Raw genomic sequence first — 17,268 nt, forward strand, 5'->3', positions numbered from 1 at the left:
TTTTTATTTTTTCTTCAACGGTTTTATTTCTAAATTATTCGATCGTCAGTTATTTGTTGCAATAAAATAACTCAGCAGTAATAAGCCAAAAAGGAAACGATGCTGCCAGCTTGTTGTAAATTGATTGCATACGGCCACACTGTTTGCCGTTGTTCAGCCAAAATCAGCTGTTTTAGCCAAAGTGTTGTTAAAAGTAATTTTTGGAGTAAATTTAAACAATCGTTTAGTGTAGGCTTACTATGTGCACCGCTTGTACCGCAGCATAACCCCCAACGGAAGCCGTAATGCATTTGCGCCCGCGCTGTCGCGAATGGCTGCCGTTGGCAACGCAGCAGTTGCGACTCCGCAACCTGGCGCGCATACAAGGACTCAACATTCAGTGCACCTTGGACGCCAGCGCCGGAGAGGAATTTGGCTTGGAGGAGCAGGAGCTGCTTGTCTACTACACGCTTCATGCAGATAAGGCTAGTGAAGCGTTCTATACCAGCGAGGCGTTGCCGCAGCGTCACCAGCAGCAAAAGTGGGCGGAGATATGTGCGGGCGATGACGTCTGGCGTAAGTCCAATGCCCAGTGCGTGTGTGTCAAAGTCTGGGCACAGTATCAGCCGGCTGCCCAGCAGGCAAACGGGCCAAACGAGACTGAACAAGAAACGGAGCAGCAACAAAGGTGCGATTTGTTCTTCATTTGTTGTGAATGAATCTAACTAGATCGAATATCACGGAAGCAATGCTTATGGTGAATTTTGTTTATTGATTGTGTATATTTTGCTTTCAGTGAGCGGCACGGCCAGCGCTCAGCGAATGTGCAGTTAACGCCTCACAAGCTGCCACGCCCACCGGAGCTATTGTTCAGTTGGGGCGTATACTTTTCCGGCCTCATACCCCTTGCGCCGCTGGCAATGGCCAATTGCCAAGCCAACTGTCTGATTTTCCATTTAAATGGCGAGCACTTTACCTCACCGGCGCTGATTAGTGAGGAGGGCTTGCACGCCCAGCTGCGCCTACAATACCAGCGCTGTGCCGAGTATGACAATAATGAACGGAATGCGGCCATCGAAAGCGGTATTAACTCACCGCCTGTGAGTCGCAGCAGCAGTCCTGTGCTGCAGATGAGTACGATACGCTACGCTCAGCTAAGCTGTCAACTAGCAAATCTGCGACGAAGTTACAATTTGGACAGTCTCCTGCTGCTGCAGCGGCGTCAGCGTGATCAGCGCAAGAAATTGCGCGACGTGGAGGAAGTGAGCAGGGAAATCGCACGTCTCAGCGTGCATTGTATTACCCGTAATGAACTGAGGTTAAAGCCGCGCACGACTTCACTCTCCGGCTCGCCCTATGGCAGTCAGCATTCTCAGCATTATCATTCCATGGGCCGCACGCTTAGCGTGCTGCTGGCAGAGCAACAAGAGATTGCGCCCTTGACCCTCTACAGTGCCCAGCAGCTGATGCAGCAGATTGAGGCGTTGCGCTGCAAGCAGCGTTTGCTCCAGACCGAACTCACAACCTTTAAAGAACGCAATGCGCGGCAGCAGGAGCGTTTACAATTTCTGCGGGAACAGCGCGAGGATGCGCAATACAAGCTGCATAATCAACAGCTTAAGCTAGAGCAACACCGTCTGGAGTTCCGCAAACAGGTGCCACAACAGCTTTTAGAGCGTGAACAGAAGCGTCAAGTCATCCTTCAGGTAAGCTGTGTCTTGAGTCACCCATCTGTTAAATCCGTAACCAAACAGTTGCCTTTGTGCAATAGGTGGAGCGTCGCATGTCAACATTGGTGCTGGAATTGCAGGAAATTTATAATATCAAGAGTCTAGGCGCGCAACAGTTTAGCATTTCTGGCATAGCTTTTCCCCACATGGAGCATTATACGAGCGAATCGCGACAGGCGACCAATGCGCAGATGCTGGAGAATGTCTCGCCGCTGGCGGTGAGCGCAGCGCTCGGCTATGTGGCGCATCTCGTACAGATGCTGGCTTTCATTATGGATCGCCCACTACGCAATCCCATATTCTATGAACCGTCTCGAGCACGCATTGCAGACGAAATCAAGGAACTCACCTACCCCACACGAGAGTGAGTTGCCAAAGAAATCTTAAAATCTGACACAAGCATGCTTTATAACTTTCTATCCCAATCTTAGGTTCCCCTTGTATACGCGTTCCATTCTGCCATCTCAACAAACCAAGTACGGTATTTATTTGCTGCGGCAGAACGTTTCGCAGCTGTGCTTTGACATTACCGGTCACTGTAATATGCGCAACACATTTGGTAATCTGTTGGAGCTATTTGACACGTTGCGCTACATTGAGCGCACTCAGCGCGATGAAGTCGATCAAGGGGACAAATTGTCTGGTAATGGTAGACATGTCAACGGCTTGACCGCAGCGGCTGCCAACACGCAACTCTCGCAGTCGCACTCATCGGTTGACATGAATCATGTGCCACTGCCCACAACGGCAAACGCCGCCAAAGATGCACTGCTCCAACAGTTGCTGCCGTCGGGCGTGAGTCAGGCACTGGCCATCGAGGGCTATGCGTCAACGCAGCGGTATGACTTATAAACCATTTATTTTGTGCAAATTGTTTCTTATTTTATATTTCGTACAGTGAGAGGTATTTTCAAATTCTAAGCTTTATTAATTTTCTTATAGTTTTATAAGTACACATATTCCTTGAGACGACATATATATATGCATATACAACAAATTATCAGTAAATTATTCTACTTATTTACATTTCCCTATTGCAGAATATGCCGCTCAGTGGGCTCCTATTCGGATGACGAGGAAGATTTTCGGGCCAGATTGGAACAGAACTACTCCAATTCAGACTCAAACATAACACTGCAAACGGAGCGCAGATAGGATAAGATTTGTGTGCTGCGGTTCAATATAACCATATATTTACATAAACATAATACAAGTATCTATATTTATATAAACTGTCGTAAAGCCCCATAAACAAAGCAATGTGTTTATTGGTTGTGCTGAGTTTTTAGCAAAATTTATTTTCACTAGATTGCTTTTAACGTATTATGTACTTGAAACACTTGTATATTTATTTTTAAATTATAGAATGCTTTGGTAAGCAAACTACAAGCTGGTTTAATGTCTGCATATTTACTTGTTTTTTTTTTTTAAATAAGATCTCGTTGTAAATTCCCGTTTTTTGTTTAAATGGTAAATCATAAGATGCATATAAAATATATAAAATTGATTAAATAAATACCATTTTATAAAATAAAATATAAATTCCACAAAGCAGGTTTCTTATAAGATTGTTGTACCAAGTGTTTCGATGGTTTAGGTACGACATGGATTTCCATATACATAGTTAAGACTATGCTTATAAGGTAGGCGCAAAGTGCCGTTAAGAAAATTCGATTTTTACAGATTTTCATTTGGCAAATGGGCATGGCTGTGTTGGCATTTAACAGAAATCCTTATACTATATTGAATCGGAGATATACTTATATTTCCATACAAAAATTGTGATTTTTTTACGAATTGGATTTAAATATGCGCTCAACGCTTCTCAACATGCAAACAATCGGCATTTACCAACACTGCACACACAGCTGTTCCACAGTTTGGCCAAATTAATACGATTGGCCAGGTAGCACATTTAACAAAAATAAACGGAAACGTGCTTAAAAATGCTGTTAATTATTTTTATATATTAGTTAGTACTATGCATATATATAAATGTAAAAAAAACGTGAGCTTCTGCAAAATGTGAATGTAAACGAAGTAGCTGAAAATTTCTTATCGCATGTGTGTTGGTGAAGTGTATCTGTGCTTACGTGCGTATGGTCCGGGCCATGGGCTAATGGTAATAAAACTAAAAGTGCCGCGTTGTTGTCGTTTTATAGTAAACGCTGTTATATCTATTGAGTATTAACCGGTAGTAATTGCAGTTGATAATTTTTTTGTATCAACAAGATCGAGCATGCGGCGTCAGTTTTATGGATGTAGTAGATGACGTCGTCGGGGTACGCCCGTGAGAGAGTTTGTGTGCTATGCTTCCAGCCGCCCAATTTAGAAACGTGTATGGTAATATACGATAAGCCAAGTGTTATAAAAATGTTTACGCGCACTAATAAAAACAATTGATAAGGCAACGCCCGACAGCCGCACGTTTTGTTTGTTCAAAACAATTGCTCAGAAGTGCGGGCAGAGTGTGCAGAGTGCAGTGCCCATTTAAGAATTGCATTAGTCAGCTGAAGCTGAAGCTGAAGCAAACCGTTCATTGGAAACGTGGCAAGCAAAAGCTTGATAAAGCTGCTTGGTAAGGAGTGCACAAGAAGAAGGCAAAAAAACATCTGCAACTACATAAATGCACTGAGAGAATTTATTCGAGCTTAGCCAAAACTGAAGCAGGCGACAGTCCAAGCAAGACACACCTGTGTAAGGTCTCTCACACTCTTCCACTCTCCCGCTCTCCCACTCTCCCACTCTCTTTTACGCTCATTTCCTTGCTCTCGCACACATCCATATAGAACGCTCTCTTACGCCATGACTGATAACGAGCTGCCGCTACGTGACTTCGACGAAGAGAGCGAAGAGACTGATTCGGAAACAGAATTGCTCATACGCCACACTGGCAGCAGCATTGAGGCTGCCATTGGCAACGGCAACAATAACGGCAACGGCAACAACAATGGGCATAGGCGTCGCAAAAGCTCAACTGGTTACGGCGGCATCGGCGGCATTGTTGGCCCCTCTAGCGTCGGCAGCGGCAGCGGCAGCTTTCTTGGCAATCTATTCAGTCTTGGCTCAGCCGCCGGCCAGATACGTTATAGAAATGAGCGGAGCCGCGAGCGCGCCAAATACTCAAATAGCAATAGCAGCGGCAGCGCCTCGCGAGACATTACGTCGGACCATACAACTGGCGCTAGTGCAACGAAACTGGCGCAACTAACACAAACGGGCGCCGCTGGCGTCGATAGCTCCACGCCGCAAGCTCCATATGTGTCCACAGAACTCGGCGCGCCCAACGGTATTGGCTCTCACACAGTGATCGATCCAGAGAACGGCTCATCCACGGTCTTCTACCAGAACAATCGCAGGCGCAGCAAAAGTCGCAGCATCGGCAATGTCTGTAAAATGTGTCTCTGCAGGTACGCTACACACACGCACACACACACACACACACACACACTAACAAGCATACACAAAAATACATGTTAACATACGAACTTTATCAGCAAGAGTTTGCGGGACGTCAAGCTGTGCGTATACGTGATGTGCCACACAACAATTGTTGTTGCCCATTCAAAACAAAAAAAAAAAAGGTTGTGTGTGTTCCCAAAACAGCTGCTGCTCTCTCATAATTGCAATTAATTGTATTTCTTGCGTTGAGTGATCGAACATTTTTCCACTTATTCGCAATATTTGACTGCTTACGTTTTATGCGTGTACAGTGGTTGATCGATAAAACGAGCGCAAGCTGTATTTGCAGAGGGAGTTATATGCAGATATTAGCATTAATATTTTATTGAAGACCGGCAGATCGGTACATTAGAGCAATTATCGTTAGAAACTTGAAGTCTTCTTCATTTACAAGATCTTTAGATTTAGTTTCACAAACAATAACCCGTTTTAATATCAGTCGAATTGTGTCAGTTCCAGAACTAGATCGTAGCTCTGTTAAATGTTGCTAAAAGAAAACTTGTCTATCTATTAAGTTTCTGCTTGATCTCAGCAATAACTTCCTCTGTTCTGGTTAAACTTCCTGTTATCCACATGTGTTACAGTTTTTTTTTTTTTGTTATTTTTTGTTAAATCAAAGGCAAACGTTAGAGCTATTACCTCAGACTGGTAGCTCTCATCTTGAAACCTTTCTTGGTAGCCAGTTCTGCTCGACTGGCTTTGTTTATTATCGCTTCGAGGTTGCGCCTGTTATTTTATGACGCTGGCGCTGGGCCGCAAAAACGAATCGCTGAAATTTAAACTGCCAAATGGAAACATTTCAAAATGTTCGAGTAATGAAAAAATAAAAGCAAATACGAAAACGAAAAGAGCACAAAGGCAAAAAAAAATAAATAAATAAGCTACTCGGCAGTGCTCGGCGAGCAGACACCCAGTACACGCATTCGAAATCTCCTCCATTTATTCCTAAGGTCAAATTTTGATGAATCGCTAGATAGGCAGACAGATGGACGGACATATATGTATATTCTATGGAGATACATACATATGTATGCTTGTGCCTGTTACATACATTTTGACTAGTGTATTATAACCTTTTATAATCCAATTTCAATGGATATAGTGTATAGAAAAAGAAGAGAAAATTGCAGAGGCAGACAAAATTGTTGTCGAGACGTTTCTAAGAAAAGTTCGTGTTTTGAAACGCGAGTAAAATTATACACGAATATATATGTATGGACATTTCCTGCGATAATATGTGGCACACATTGTTTCAACACATGCATATATAAATATATATTTTTAATTTGCTTAATTAGAAGAAAAACAAGAAAGAAACGAATGGAGAAAGAGCGCACACCGAATGCCGCCGGTAAAATAAATAAAGAACCAAAACATTTTGCCATTTGCAACGAATTTGAAATCGATAAACGAGATCCACAAGTACGAGAAGCGTCAGTATTTCTGTTTATACACATGGATGTATGTACACACACATACATATATTTGTCCATTCCAGCGAAAAGGGAAAATGCAAATGGAAATTTACAATAGGCTGAACCACCTTATAAACGGTGCGCCATCAGGCAGGTGACAAACTACGGCGTTTGTCACATTTCTCACGCCGAGGTATATGTATTTTTTTTTTATTTTTCGTAAGACCCTAATTGTTTTGGTCTCCAACACAATCGTGCAGGGGGGGCAGGGGGGTGGGCGGAATTTGCATATGTAATCGATTTTTGGCGTGCAGCTCCCCAAGAAAAAGCCAAACGCGACTCGCTTTCGGTGTCGTCAGACGCTCAACTTAGAAGAACCGAACACTGAACTACAGAAACCAGTTATGCTTAGATATGTTACTTTTTTCAAGGTTTCTAAAACAGAAATGAGTTCCGCAGCAAAAGTCGCATCCAGTTATTTTTTGGTGTGCTTTTAATGCCCTGTAACCATTGGGAATGAGTTAAATAGGGTATAACAGATTTTCAAAAATTAATGCAACACACAGCAGGATTTGCAATATCTTTTATAATTTTCATAAAATAATGTTATAAATATTGATTTTGTTATAAAAATGTTCTATGAGCATAATTCGTAGGTTATTTGGGCTCATTTTCACGGTTTTATGGCTTAAACACATTTCTTTTACCATCGATAAGAAGAAGCAAGGGCATCTCTTAGTTGAGCATGCCCAACTAGAGCTTGCTTATTGTTCATTTTTCGTTCTTCTTGTGTCGAAAACTGAAAGTTATGTGCCCTCGTGGCTTATCAGAAGGAGGTCAGTTCCCTGGCCAGACCAAGAGCCCCAAAAATGAATGCAAAAAGCCGCAACGCGTCGCATAGCTCATCAAAGACTTCAGTTGGGCAATGGCCACAAAACAAGGCCTGAGAAAATAGGCCTCATTGTTCGGCGATGTGAAGAGCCATCAGGCGGTGTAGCTTGTTTTATGCACTTACTATAGATTCAATCTGCAAATCTGATATTTGTCGCAATTGCATAACTGAGTAGTCTTTATCATCTGTTCAGTTTGTATGCACAAATTAATATTGGAGTAATGGAATTCTTATCAGGCATTAAGTTAAAAAAGGCCTGTCTCGCATTAAGCTAATTGAGTTCTTATCTAAACAATACAATTATATAATTGCTCTTTGGTGCTATATTAAGCTAGGCACGAGCCTTGATTAAAGAACTTATCGTGGGCTCTTTGTGGACTGGCTAACTTCTTAAAATACACGAAGAGCGTTTAATTTGGGCTTTTAAATGAATTTTTCAATTCTAATATGTTTTAATTATTTCAATAATATGGTAATTATTGACTCCTTAGATTGGATAGTAGCTCGTTCTGCTAATTAGTTTATTGAATATTATTCCAGAAAATATTCGAAAATATTCGTAGGCACGCGCAGTAAAATGGAATTTGAAATCAACAAAATAATTCAATTTCATCTGAATACCCATCGAAGGCCTATTTTAGCAACAAAAATATCTGACCCAGAGGTTATTTTATTCGCGCTTTATAAATTGTTTAACCCGAGTGGAAATTTGACTCTTTTTCGACACTCTGGCGGACTTTGAGTTGGCGTTTAGGTGTTTCTTTGAAGGTCTTGTTGCTGTGACTTTCCGCCTTACTCCATATTACACATTTACTGCACAGAGGCCTTTGTTTTCATTGTTTGCCTCCAGTTTGGCTCGCGCTCTCTAAGATTTTGGCCGATTAGAATTGCAGTCAACGTTGTGGAACCCACGTGTCGTTAAGCTCAGCTCTCACCTCATGCCTTGACCAACTGGATGATGGCCTAATTGCGAGCATTAGTCAAAATTATATCCATTAACTCGGAAACTAACCGAACAACGAAGCGATATCATTTAGAAATTTTGGCTTGAGTTTATTCTGTAGTTTCCGCTCTAGTTTGGTTTGGGAGCACATGTTAATAATAATTTAAGCTATAATCAATAACAAATACAAAAGAAAACAACTAAGAGATGTGGCTTAAATATATAGATATTTTGTTTAATAGAATTGAGAATGTTTATCAGGAAAATATAATTTAGCTATGGATGCCATATGAAAGGGATAAATGGATATTATTTCACTCCACTCCACTCCAAATTTGAATTTCAATTTATTTTTCAGTATAAATTGAATATAATCGAAACCAGTTTCTTTTAAAACAACAGATGTTTTGGTATAATATAAAAAACTTCTGCACAAAATCCAGTCAATTTAGTACAAATAACTTTTGGGGAAAATTCATGATCTTTAATCGGGTAAATGTTGGTCTTGCAGCCCATTTATATAACATATGCTAATTATTATTAATGATTTATCGAAATTCGTGCAGATGTCTGATTTCATACGAAGCAAAGTAAATAGCTGCAAAATTTTAAGCAGTTATTCTGCCTCAGTCTGAGTTAAGTAAGCCGTAAATAACTTCTCAGTAAGCTGCAGGTAATAAATTCAAACACAGTGGCTATAGGAAAAGGCAAGAAAGAATTGCTGGCTGGAAAAACAAGACATATCCGTAAATACCGCAAAAGTGTCGCGACACTGGGGAATTTTCTCTTCGCTTTCAAATAAGTCGCGCCAAAGGAATTAATTTCAGGGCAGACAATGCGCTATGGGCTGGCTGACGGACTGCTCGACTAAGGCGCATAATTTATGTGCCACTTGCCACCTGTCGGTAACCGTTAACCAGGGGACAGGGGACAGTTGAGACCCACACCGGCAAATTATCAATTTGTGTGTCAATAAGCGGGCCGCCTGCGATGCTCTGGACCGCCCCGACATGCGCCCGGACTCGAGTCGCTCGGCTGATTCCAGGGCAAATGGGCGAGCGCCAGTGATTAGAAGTCCGATGCCGGTTCTGCGAACCGTACGCTATAAATAGGTGCGATGGGCTTGGAGAGTAGAGGCCCCACTGCTGAAGGTTGACTTGCGTTTATTTAGCTTATTAACCCACTTTGCCAGCAGCGGGTGAAACAATGTGCCGTTTCGTTGCCAACTCTTGGCAAATTGTGGCCAACAAACAATAACATTAGGCGTTGCCATTGACGTGGCGCCCCCTGGAAATGGATCTGGAACTGGTTAAGACCCAGGCATGGGGGCTGTTTTGCATGCAACACGACGACAAACTCGTGGCTGGAGCTAAAGTAAAACAGCAGCGAAAAGTCGCGGTGAAAAGCTTGGGAAAAACTATGCTGCCACCAGTTGGCAGTTGACGGTTGCCCGTCGGCAATTGCCATATTGAGTACATTTTGTTTGCTTAGCTGTGCGACTAGCTGAATTTATTTAAAACTAATACAAAAGCCAAACATAACATACTTAAAACTCATTTCTACACTATCTTAATTCAATTATGTGCTTGTATTCAGAAATAAGTACAGATCGTGAAGAAGTATACAATTTGTCAGCTTATCCAAACTTTCTAATTCCCAAATGTGAACGGGCAAGTTTAAGATATTTTGATTATTGAATTATTTATTATTGATAATTAAATTGTATAGCACATGATAATCCGGTTTAGAGCCTAGCGTAAATGTAGCAGCTTTCTATATTTTTCATATACAACATTTTGTAAGCTAATTGCGACAATTCAACTGAAATTGTAATTCGATGTCAATCAGAACTCAATAAGTTAATCTTTAACCTAGATTAATCAGTGTTTTAAGGCCTGAAATAACTTGGAAATCATCTTTAGCAATTGCTATTGTTAATAAGTGTAATGGGAAAAGCAAATACAGCTGTATAACAATTTGTCAACAGGAGGAAATCGTGCTTGTGATCCAACAACAATGATATCAACTGTTGGCAATTCTGAAAACGTTTCACAATTTCATATATGTATATCTGTACATATATAAATGCATATACGAATCGTAATTCTGCGACGTGCTGTAATAGGGTAAAATGCATTATATTTCGCAATTAGCTGATGCTACGGAAATGCCAAAAAAAAGGCGGGCTGAAATAGTTGTTTACGTTTTCAACTTGGCTAAGCAATTATGAGGAATAATAACAGGGAAAAAAATTTTAAATAAAATATAGCTAATGGGCACGAGCTAGGGAAATGGTGGAATGGTGACAACAGTGCGGCACGGCTTTTGAAGTGCGACGCGTTGCACGACGGCAATGCCTCTGAGTCAGAGCTATGTGGGATACAGATTCGTCGGTTGGTTGTTACCGACTTTTACATTTGAGAACTGACCCTTTGTCTGGCCGAGATCTTTGTCTTTAACCATTTCTCAATTTTTGAGCATTTTACAAAATAATTCGCGTTGTTGATGTCATTGAACCGTTTTTTTTTTTTGTATTTTGCCATTCTTAATAGTTGTTGTTGTTGTTGACATTTTTGTGGTGGTGGCTCTTCATTTTTATGGGTTTTATTTTATGGACAACTTTTTTGTATGAGATCATAGCACGCAAACGCAGCGAGCATTTTTAAAAGACTTTATTGACAAAACGTTTCTAAGACGCAGTCTACTCAAATGAATAGTATATACATTTTACGGACAGATACGTTAACACGCCCAACGCCCGCAATACAACCAATTCAAGCTGGCCGTAAAGGCTGAAACAAGTTTACCCAGAGAGTAAAAGCAAACAAGCAACCAGTGGAGCCGGCCGAATTGTATACACTACTCTGATGTTGCTGATCCAAGCAGCGACTGGCAGCAATAACAAAAGTCTGACGAAGTATATTTAATTAACACGGCTGTGCGAAGGCAGCGAAATGCGCAATCGGCAAATTTGACTGTCATATATATATATGTAATATAACTATGCTCGAATATTTAAATTGCTGTGCCACTGCGCGCCATAGCTCGCGCAGTGTTGCCAGACTTTAAAAGCAAAGCGGGTGTGCGCTAGCTGTGCTCTGCTAACACATATCACGCGCTTAGCTAACTAGCGTGCACTCGCTCTCACTTAGGCGAACGGTAGTTGTTATTGATTTCTCTTTGCCAGCAAACAGGGTGGTTAAACAAATGCCAGACAACGTAGTTTTGACACGGAATTTCATTTGCGTTGCGATTTGTGCATAAGAATTTAATATAGGTGTCTTCATTATTATAAGTGCAAGTGTAATTTTGTTCAAGTAGATGGACATGCATATACGCGAAGTGAACCGTGTACCATGCACTATGTGTATTGCTGTGTGAAACGATACGAAAACAAAAACAAACAACGACACAGCTGCCTGGCAGAACAAAGCCCAAAGGCAGCGTCAGCTCAGCACCCGCAATTAAAAACTATCAAAATTCAGCTATTAATTGTCATTTAGAGCAGTCGAAAAATGGATGACGCCGTTTCACAATCTTCTGCTGCAGCCCCCATGACCAGAGAGAATATTCCGCTACTGAATCGCCAGCGAAATCGCTGGTATTCGTTCAGGTGAATCATCATAATATCCATGACCCCAGTTCCGTCTAACGGGCAATCTGGTTTATCAGCATTTTCGCACTGAGTATACCTCCCGCATGGGCCAGACAGTCATTTTACAGAGCGCCGTTGCAGTAAATGGCAAATCCTCTCCCGTCTCTCTTTATGTGACAACCTTTCTACTTACTCCTCACGCATACGTATGTACATATGTATGTGTACGTGTTATGAATGCATCACATACACATTTTCTTGTTTTGTTTATTGAGTGTTTGTAAATTATTGATTTACTTTTTGCCAAGGTCAATTTCTTTTAAAAAATGTAAATCTGCGAAAGGCAATAACAATATTTTATATAAGCTAGTTTAATAAGCTGGTAATTATTATTAATTAAATAATTAATTAATAATGGGGTTGAAGTCTAGAAATATTTGGTTAACTCTTGGGAAATGGGAAACTTGTCTATTGCTTGAAAATGGTTAGGAAACTTCGCAAAAAAGAAGTTGCTCTCAATTAATAATTTAAGCCAAGAATCCAGAAATATACTAAAGAGTTACATGTAATGTATATCTAAATAGATACCTTATCAATATATTTCCCAAGTAAACTAAACTTAGATTCTTAAGGCCTTGCCTCATACATCAAACCAATTTTTATAACAAATCATTTGACGATTCGTTATTAATTAGGTACTCAAATATTTCGACGATCCAAGGAATATTTGTTGTAAAACGCAATCTTTTTAAAACTATACCATTATTACCATCTAATTGGAATCTAGACTAATGTTTGTTTCCAAAGCATATATTTCGCTGAATACAAGCGACACGTTACTTGCTCGATTTAAGCTTGGACCAAAGTCATATCCAGTCCGAGAACAAGTACGCATCAGGTGCTCTGTCAGGCATTGGCTGTAAGCTGGCTTCTCTGATGTAAATATATTGACACTTTTGTGGTCTTACAGCTGCTGGAAAAGATGGTTCAGGCCACGAGAACTGCGCGCTCGCACAGTCAACTTGGGCAGGCCCAACACGGAGAAGTTTCCGCCAAACGAGATACGGAACCAAAAGTACAATTTCATCACGTTCCTGCCGCTGGTGCTGTTCGAGCAGTTTCGCTTTTTTCTCAACCTGTACTTTCTGCTGATGGCGCTCTCCCAGTTTATACCAGACATACGCATTGGCTACCCGTACACCTACTGGGGTCCGCTCGGGTTTGTGCTGATGGTGACTATCTGCCGGGAGGCGGTGGACGATCTGCGCCGACATCAGCGCGATCATGAGGTCAACTCGCAGAAGTACAAACGACTTTCGGCCGCACATGGCACCGGCTACGAATTGGTGCCCAGCTCAAAACTTAAAGTGGGCGATGTTATCATTGTGGAGAAGAACGAGCGAGTTCCAGCGGATCTTATCTTGCTGCGCACAAGCGACCGCAGCGGCTCTGTCTTTGTGCGCACCGATCAACTGGACGGCGAGACCGATTGGAAGCCACGATTGGCGGTGCCCTACACGCAAAAACTTTGCAGGGACGCAGACCTGTACAACATCGATGCGAGCTTCTACGTGGAGAAGCCACAGAATGATATACACAGTTTTATTGCCACCTTCTGCATGACAGATGGCAGCGAGGACACCGGACTCAGCGTGGAGAACACGCTCTGGGCCAACACAGTGGTTGCTGCCGGCACTGCCACAGGCATTGTCATCTATACGGGCTGTGAGACACGCAGCGTAATGAATAACTCACAGCCTCGCTCTAAAGTGGGACTGCTGGACACTGAGATCAACGGACTAACCAAGGTAACAGTATATATTGTAAGGTTTGAGACTTGAGTTTAACAGAGTGTGTTGTCTACCCAAACAGGTGCTTTTTTGTGCCGTCCTTGGCCTCTCGCTGGTCATGATGATGCTGAAGGGATTTGGCGGTCCGTGGTACCGTTACATGTTCCGCTTTGTGCTGCTGTTCTCGTACATTATACCGATCAGTCTGCGTGTGAATCTCGACATGGGAAAAGCTTTTTACTCGTGGCAAATGCAAAACGATGACAATATCAAAGGCACTGTGGTGCGCTCCACCACCATACCCGAGGAGCTGGGGCGCATCTCGTATGTGCTAACTGATAAGACAGGCACGCTGACCCAAAACGAAATGGTCTTCAAGAAGATTCACTTGGGCATAGTTTCGCACGATGCCGACACCTTCCATCACATTGGCCAGATCATACAGAAACTGTCTGGGAATATACTGCAACAGCAGCAACAACAAGGCAGCCTCTCCAGCTCCAGCAGCGCCGGCGAGTCCATTAAACCGATAATGTTTGCTGGGAACCGCATGCGTCGTCCCGAGGGCTGGCGCGAGTGGGAGGCGGTACGTGCTCTGGCCTTGTGTCACAATGTGACACCGGTGAGCGATGAAGAGGACAATCGTTCTGTGTCCACTGCCTCGACGGTGACTGGCGGCAATAATTCGCCCACCAAATCTGTGATAAACATTGAGGCGCCCGGCAGCACTGACACGGAGCATCAGTATCAGGCTGCCTCACCCGATGAGATCGCCTTGGTCAAGTGGACCGAGCAGGTGGGCCTAACACTAATTGCCCGAGATCTTAACACCATGACGCTGCAGGTGAAGACCGCTACTGAAGAAAGTAAGAGCCAGTAACATATTTATGTTGCCACCGATGCCTTAACTAATTTGAAATCCTTTTTAGACGATATACTGCTGCACTATCAGATCTTGCAGCTGTTTCCTTTTACGAGCGAGAGCAAGCGAATGGGTATTATTGTGCGTGAAAGCAAGTCTGGCCAGATAACCTTTTATCTGAAGGGTGCCGATGTGGTCATGTCCACGATTGTGCAGTACAATGACTGGCTCAGCGAGGAGTCTGGCAACATGGCCCGCGAGGGTCTGCGCACGCTTGTCGTCGCCAAGAAGGTGCTCACCGAAGAGCAGTACAACGACTTTGAGATGCGCTATAATGCGGCACGCCTCAGCATTACGGATCGTGTGGCTAAAGTAGCCGCGGTAACAGAGTCATTGGAGCGCGAAATGGAGCTGCTGTGTCTCACAGGCGTTGAGGATCGCTTGCAGGAGAATGTACGCCCCACTCTAGAGCTGTTGCGCAACGCGGGTGTCCGTGTCTGGATGTTGACAGGCGATAAATTGGAAACCGCTTGCTGCATTGCCAAGTCATCGCAGCTGATCGGACGTAACCAGGGTCTGCATGTTTTGCGTTCTGTAAAGACGCGTACGGAAGCGCATCAGGAGCTTAATCAGTTTCGGCGCAAGCAGGGCCACGCGCTGGTCATATCCGGCGAGTCGCTGGAGGTCTGCCTACAGTATTATCGACTCGAGTTTTTGGAACTAGCCACCGCATCACCGGCAGTCGTATGCTGCCGCTGCTCGCCCACCCAAAAGGCGCAGGTGGTGGCGCTTATCCAGAAGCACACACGCAAGCGAACCTGTGCAGTGGGCGATGGTGGCAACGATGTTAGCATGATTCAGCAGGCGGATGCGGGTGTGGGCATCGAGGGACGCGAAGGCCGTCAGGCCTCTCTGGCAGGAGACTTTAGCATTCCGCAATTCTCGCACATCGCCAAGTTGCTGTTGATCCATGGAAGACGCAGCTACAAACGCTCCGCGGCGCTTTCCCAGTTTGTAATACACCGTGGATTGATAATTACCACACTGCAGGCAGTTTTCTCAGCGGTATTTTATCTGAGTTCGGTGGCTTTGTATCAGGGCTTCTTGATGGTGGGCTATTCGACGTTGTATACCATGTTTCCTGTGTTTTCCCTGGTGCTAGATCAGGATATTACATCAGAGACAGCTGTTACGTATCCGGAGCTCTACAAAGATCTTTCCAAAGGACGAAGTCTTAGCTATAAGACCTTTTTCATTTGGGTACTTATCAGCATCTACCAGGGTGGTGTCATAATGTACGGCGCCCTAATACTCTTTGTCGATGAGTTTATACACATTGTAGCAATCAGTTTCTCGGCGCTTATTATGACAGAACTCATCATGGTTGCATTGACGGTGCGCACCTGGCACAGGTAAGAATGTTATACAAATTTTTGACTGTTATCTGTTTATTTAAATTGATTTACTTCCTAGGCTTATGGTCTTAGCGGAACTATTTAGCTTGGCGCTTTATCTCATCTCACTGGCGGTGCTGCACGAGTATTTCGGTGTGTATTATCGTGGAATGCTTTGATCTGTTATATCTTATTGTTTATATTGCTTGCAGACTGGGAGTTTATCTGGTCATACGACTTTCTCTGGAAAGTATCGCTCATTACACTCGTCTCCTGCTTGCCGCTGTACATAATCAAGTTCTTGCGCAAGAAATGCTCGCCGCCATCCTATTTGAAACTCTCTTAGATACGGAATAGGCTGAGCCAGCGACGAATTTTCAGTTACAAAATTAAATATCTCCTTTTTTAAATTGCTTTGCACTTTTGTACGCTTAACTTAAAAGTTCTTGACTTTGTTTTTGCCTAACATTTTGTTATTTTTGTCCAAGTTCTGCCAACCATACACAACCCCCCCATACGTGATATAAAGTGTAATTACTTAACCTACGCAGTCTCCCTTTGTATGTTTATGTTTGTATAATTTAAATTACACAAAAGTGAAGTGAATGAAAAGGAACGTGATTATGTATACATTTAAATGATGATTACTTTTTAAGGCGCAGTAAACCAAATTATGTTACTAATTATTTAATAATAAAGTAAAAATAAATGTAAAAGTAAATGTATCTATGGCTAAAACAGAAATCAATTATAAATGTGTGAAACTAAAAGAAACCAACCGACAAATAGATTTTGTATTAAGTATTAAAAATCGATGCATATATTAATAAATTTATGATAACTAAACTTTCTTCAAGATTAATACTGGCAACGCGCACAATGAGGCCAACGGATGATTGTTTTTCTATTTAGTTGCATATTTTAATGAAACCAGGAACCCTTTCGAAAAGGCTTGGAGTTATCAACTATGCAAATATTATATATATTATATTTCAGTAATCATACGAAGAAATCAAATTCTTTTCGTTTAACTGAACACAATACCATAATACATAATATTAGTTTACAAAATATATAAAGTAATTATGTAGAAAATACGTTCTAGAGCTTTGAAGAGAACCAGAATGTTAAGAGAAATAAATAAATAAAAAATGATGGATGTTTTCTCATAAGGATGCTGAAAATATATATTTATTACGCAGGGCT

At 42.3% G+C, this 17,268-nt stretch overlaps 2 protein-coding genes across 3 annotated transcripts; both read left to right on the forward strand.

Annotated features, from left to right (window-relative positions):
• The first annotated feature begins 133 nt into the window (after positions 1 to 133).
• Positions 134 to 3,118, forward strand: Uvrag (UV-resistance associated gene). Its single transcript, XM_002057653.4, has 5 exons — positions 134 to 667; positions 776 to 1,685; positions 1,751 to 2,073; positions 2,141 to 2,548; positions 2,750 to 3,118. The coding sequence occupies exons 1-5, from the start codon at positions 285 to 287 to the stop codon at positions 2,862 to 2,864; spliced, it is 2,139 nt and encodes a 712-aa protein (XP_002057689.1). The 5' UTR covers positions 134 to 284; the 3' UTR covers positions 2,865 to 3,118.
• Positions 3,119 to 3,630: 512 nt separating this feature from the next.
• Positions 3,631 to 16,908, forward strand: LOC6634271 (probable phospholipid-transporting ATPase IIB). Of its 2 annotated transcripts, none has more exons than XM_002057652.4 (6): positions 3,631 to 5,119; positions 12,987 to 13,824; positions 13,889 to 14,672; positions 14,736 to 16,080; positions 16,142 to 16,215; positions 16,275 to 16,908. In XM_002057652.4, exons 1-6 carry the CDS (start codon positions 4,515 to 4,517, stop codon positions 16,406 to 16,408), a joined length of 3,780 nt encoding a protein of 1,259 aa, XP_002057688.1. In that variant the 5' UTR covers positions 3,631 to 4,514; the 3' UTR covers positions 16,409 to 16,908. The 2 variants fall into 2 exon arrangements, with proteins under 2 accessions (XP_002057688.1, XP_015025207.1); XM_015169721.3 differs by lacking the exon at positions 3,631 to 5,119 and adding an exon at positions 11,615 to 12,034.
• Positions 16,909 to 17,268: the final 360 nt, after the last annotated feature.

Source organism: Drosophila virilis, chromosome 4 (assembly GCF_030788295.1).
Source record: "Drosophila virilis strain 15010-1051.87 chromosome 4, Dvir_AGI_RSII-ME, whole genome shotgun sequence".
In the NCBI taxonomy this organism is placed as follows: Eukaryota; Metazoa; Arthropoda; class Insecta; order Diptera; family Drosophilidae; genus Drosophila; species Drosophila virilis.

Bases quoted from the DNA above. Each gene is read 5' to 3' on its own strand.
- LOC6634271 (XM_002057652.4), top strand. From the start codon at position 4,515: ATGACTGATAACGAGCTGCCGCTACGTGACTTCGACGAAGAGAGCGAA. The intron at 5,120-12,986 runs GTACGCTACACA...GTGGTCTTACAG, and splicing joins TGTAAAATGTGTCTCTGCAG to CTGCTGGAAAAGATGGTTCA. The intron at 16,216-16,274 runs GTGTGTATTATC...TATTGCTTGCAG, and splicing joins GGTGCTGCACGAGTATTTCG to ACTGGGAGTTTATCTGGTCA.
- Uvrag (XM_002057653.4), top strand. From the start codon at position 285: ATGCATTTGCGCCCGCGCTGTCGCGAATGGCTGCCGTTGGCAACGCAG. The intron at 1,686-1,750 runs GTAAGCTGTGTC...TTTGTGCAATAG, and splicing joins AGCGTCAAGTCATCCTTCAG to GTGGAGCGTCGCATGTCAAC. The intron at 2,074-2,140 runs GTGAGTTGCCAA...TCCCAATCTTAG, and splicing joins CTCACCTACCCCACACGAGA to GTTCCCCTTGTATACGCGTT.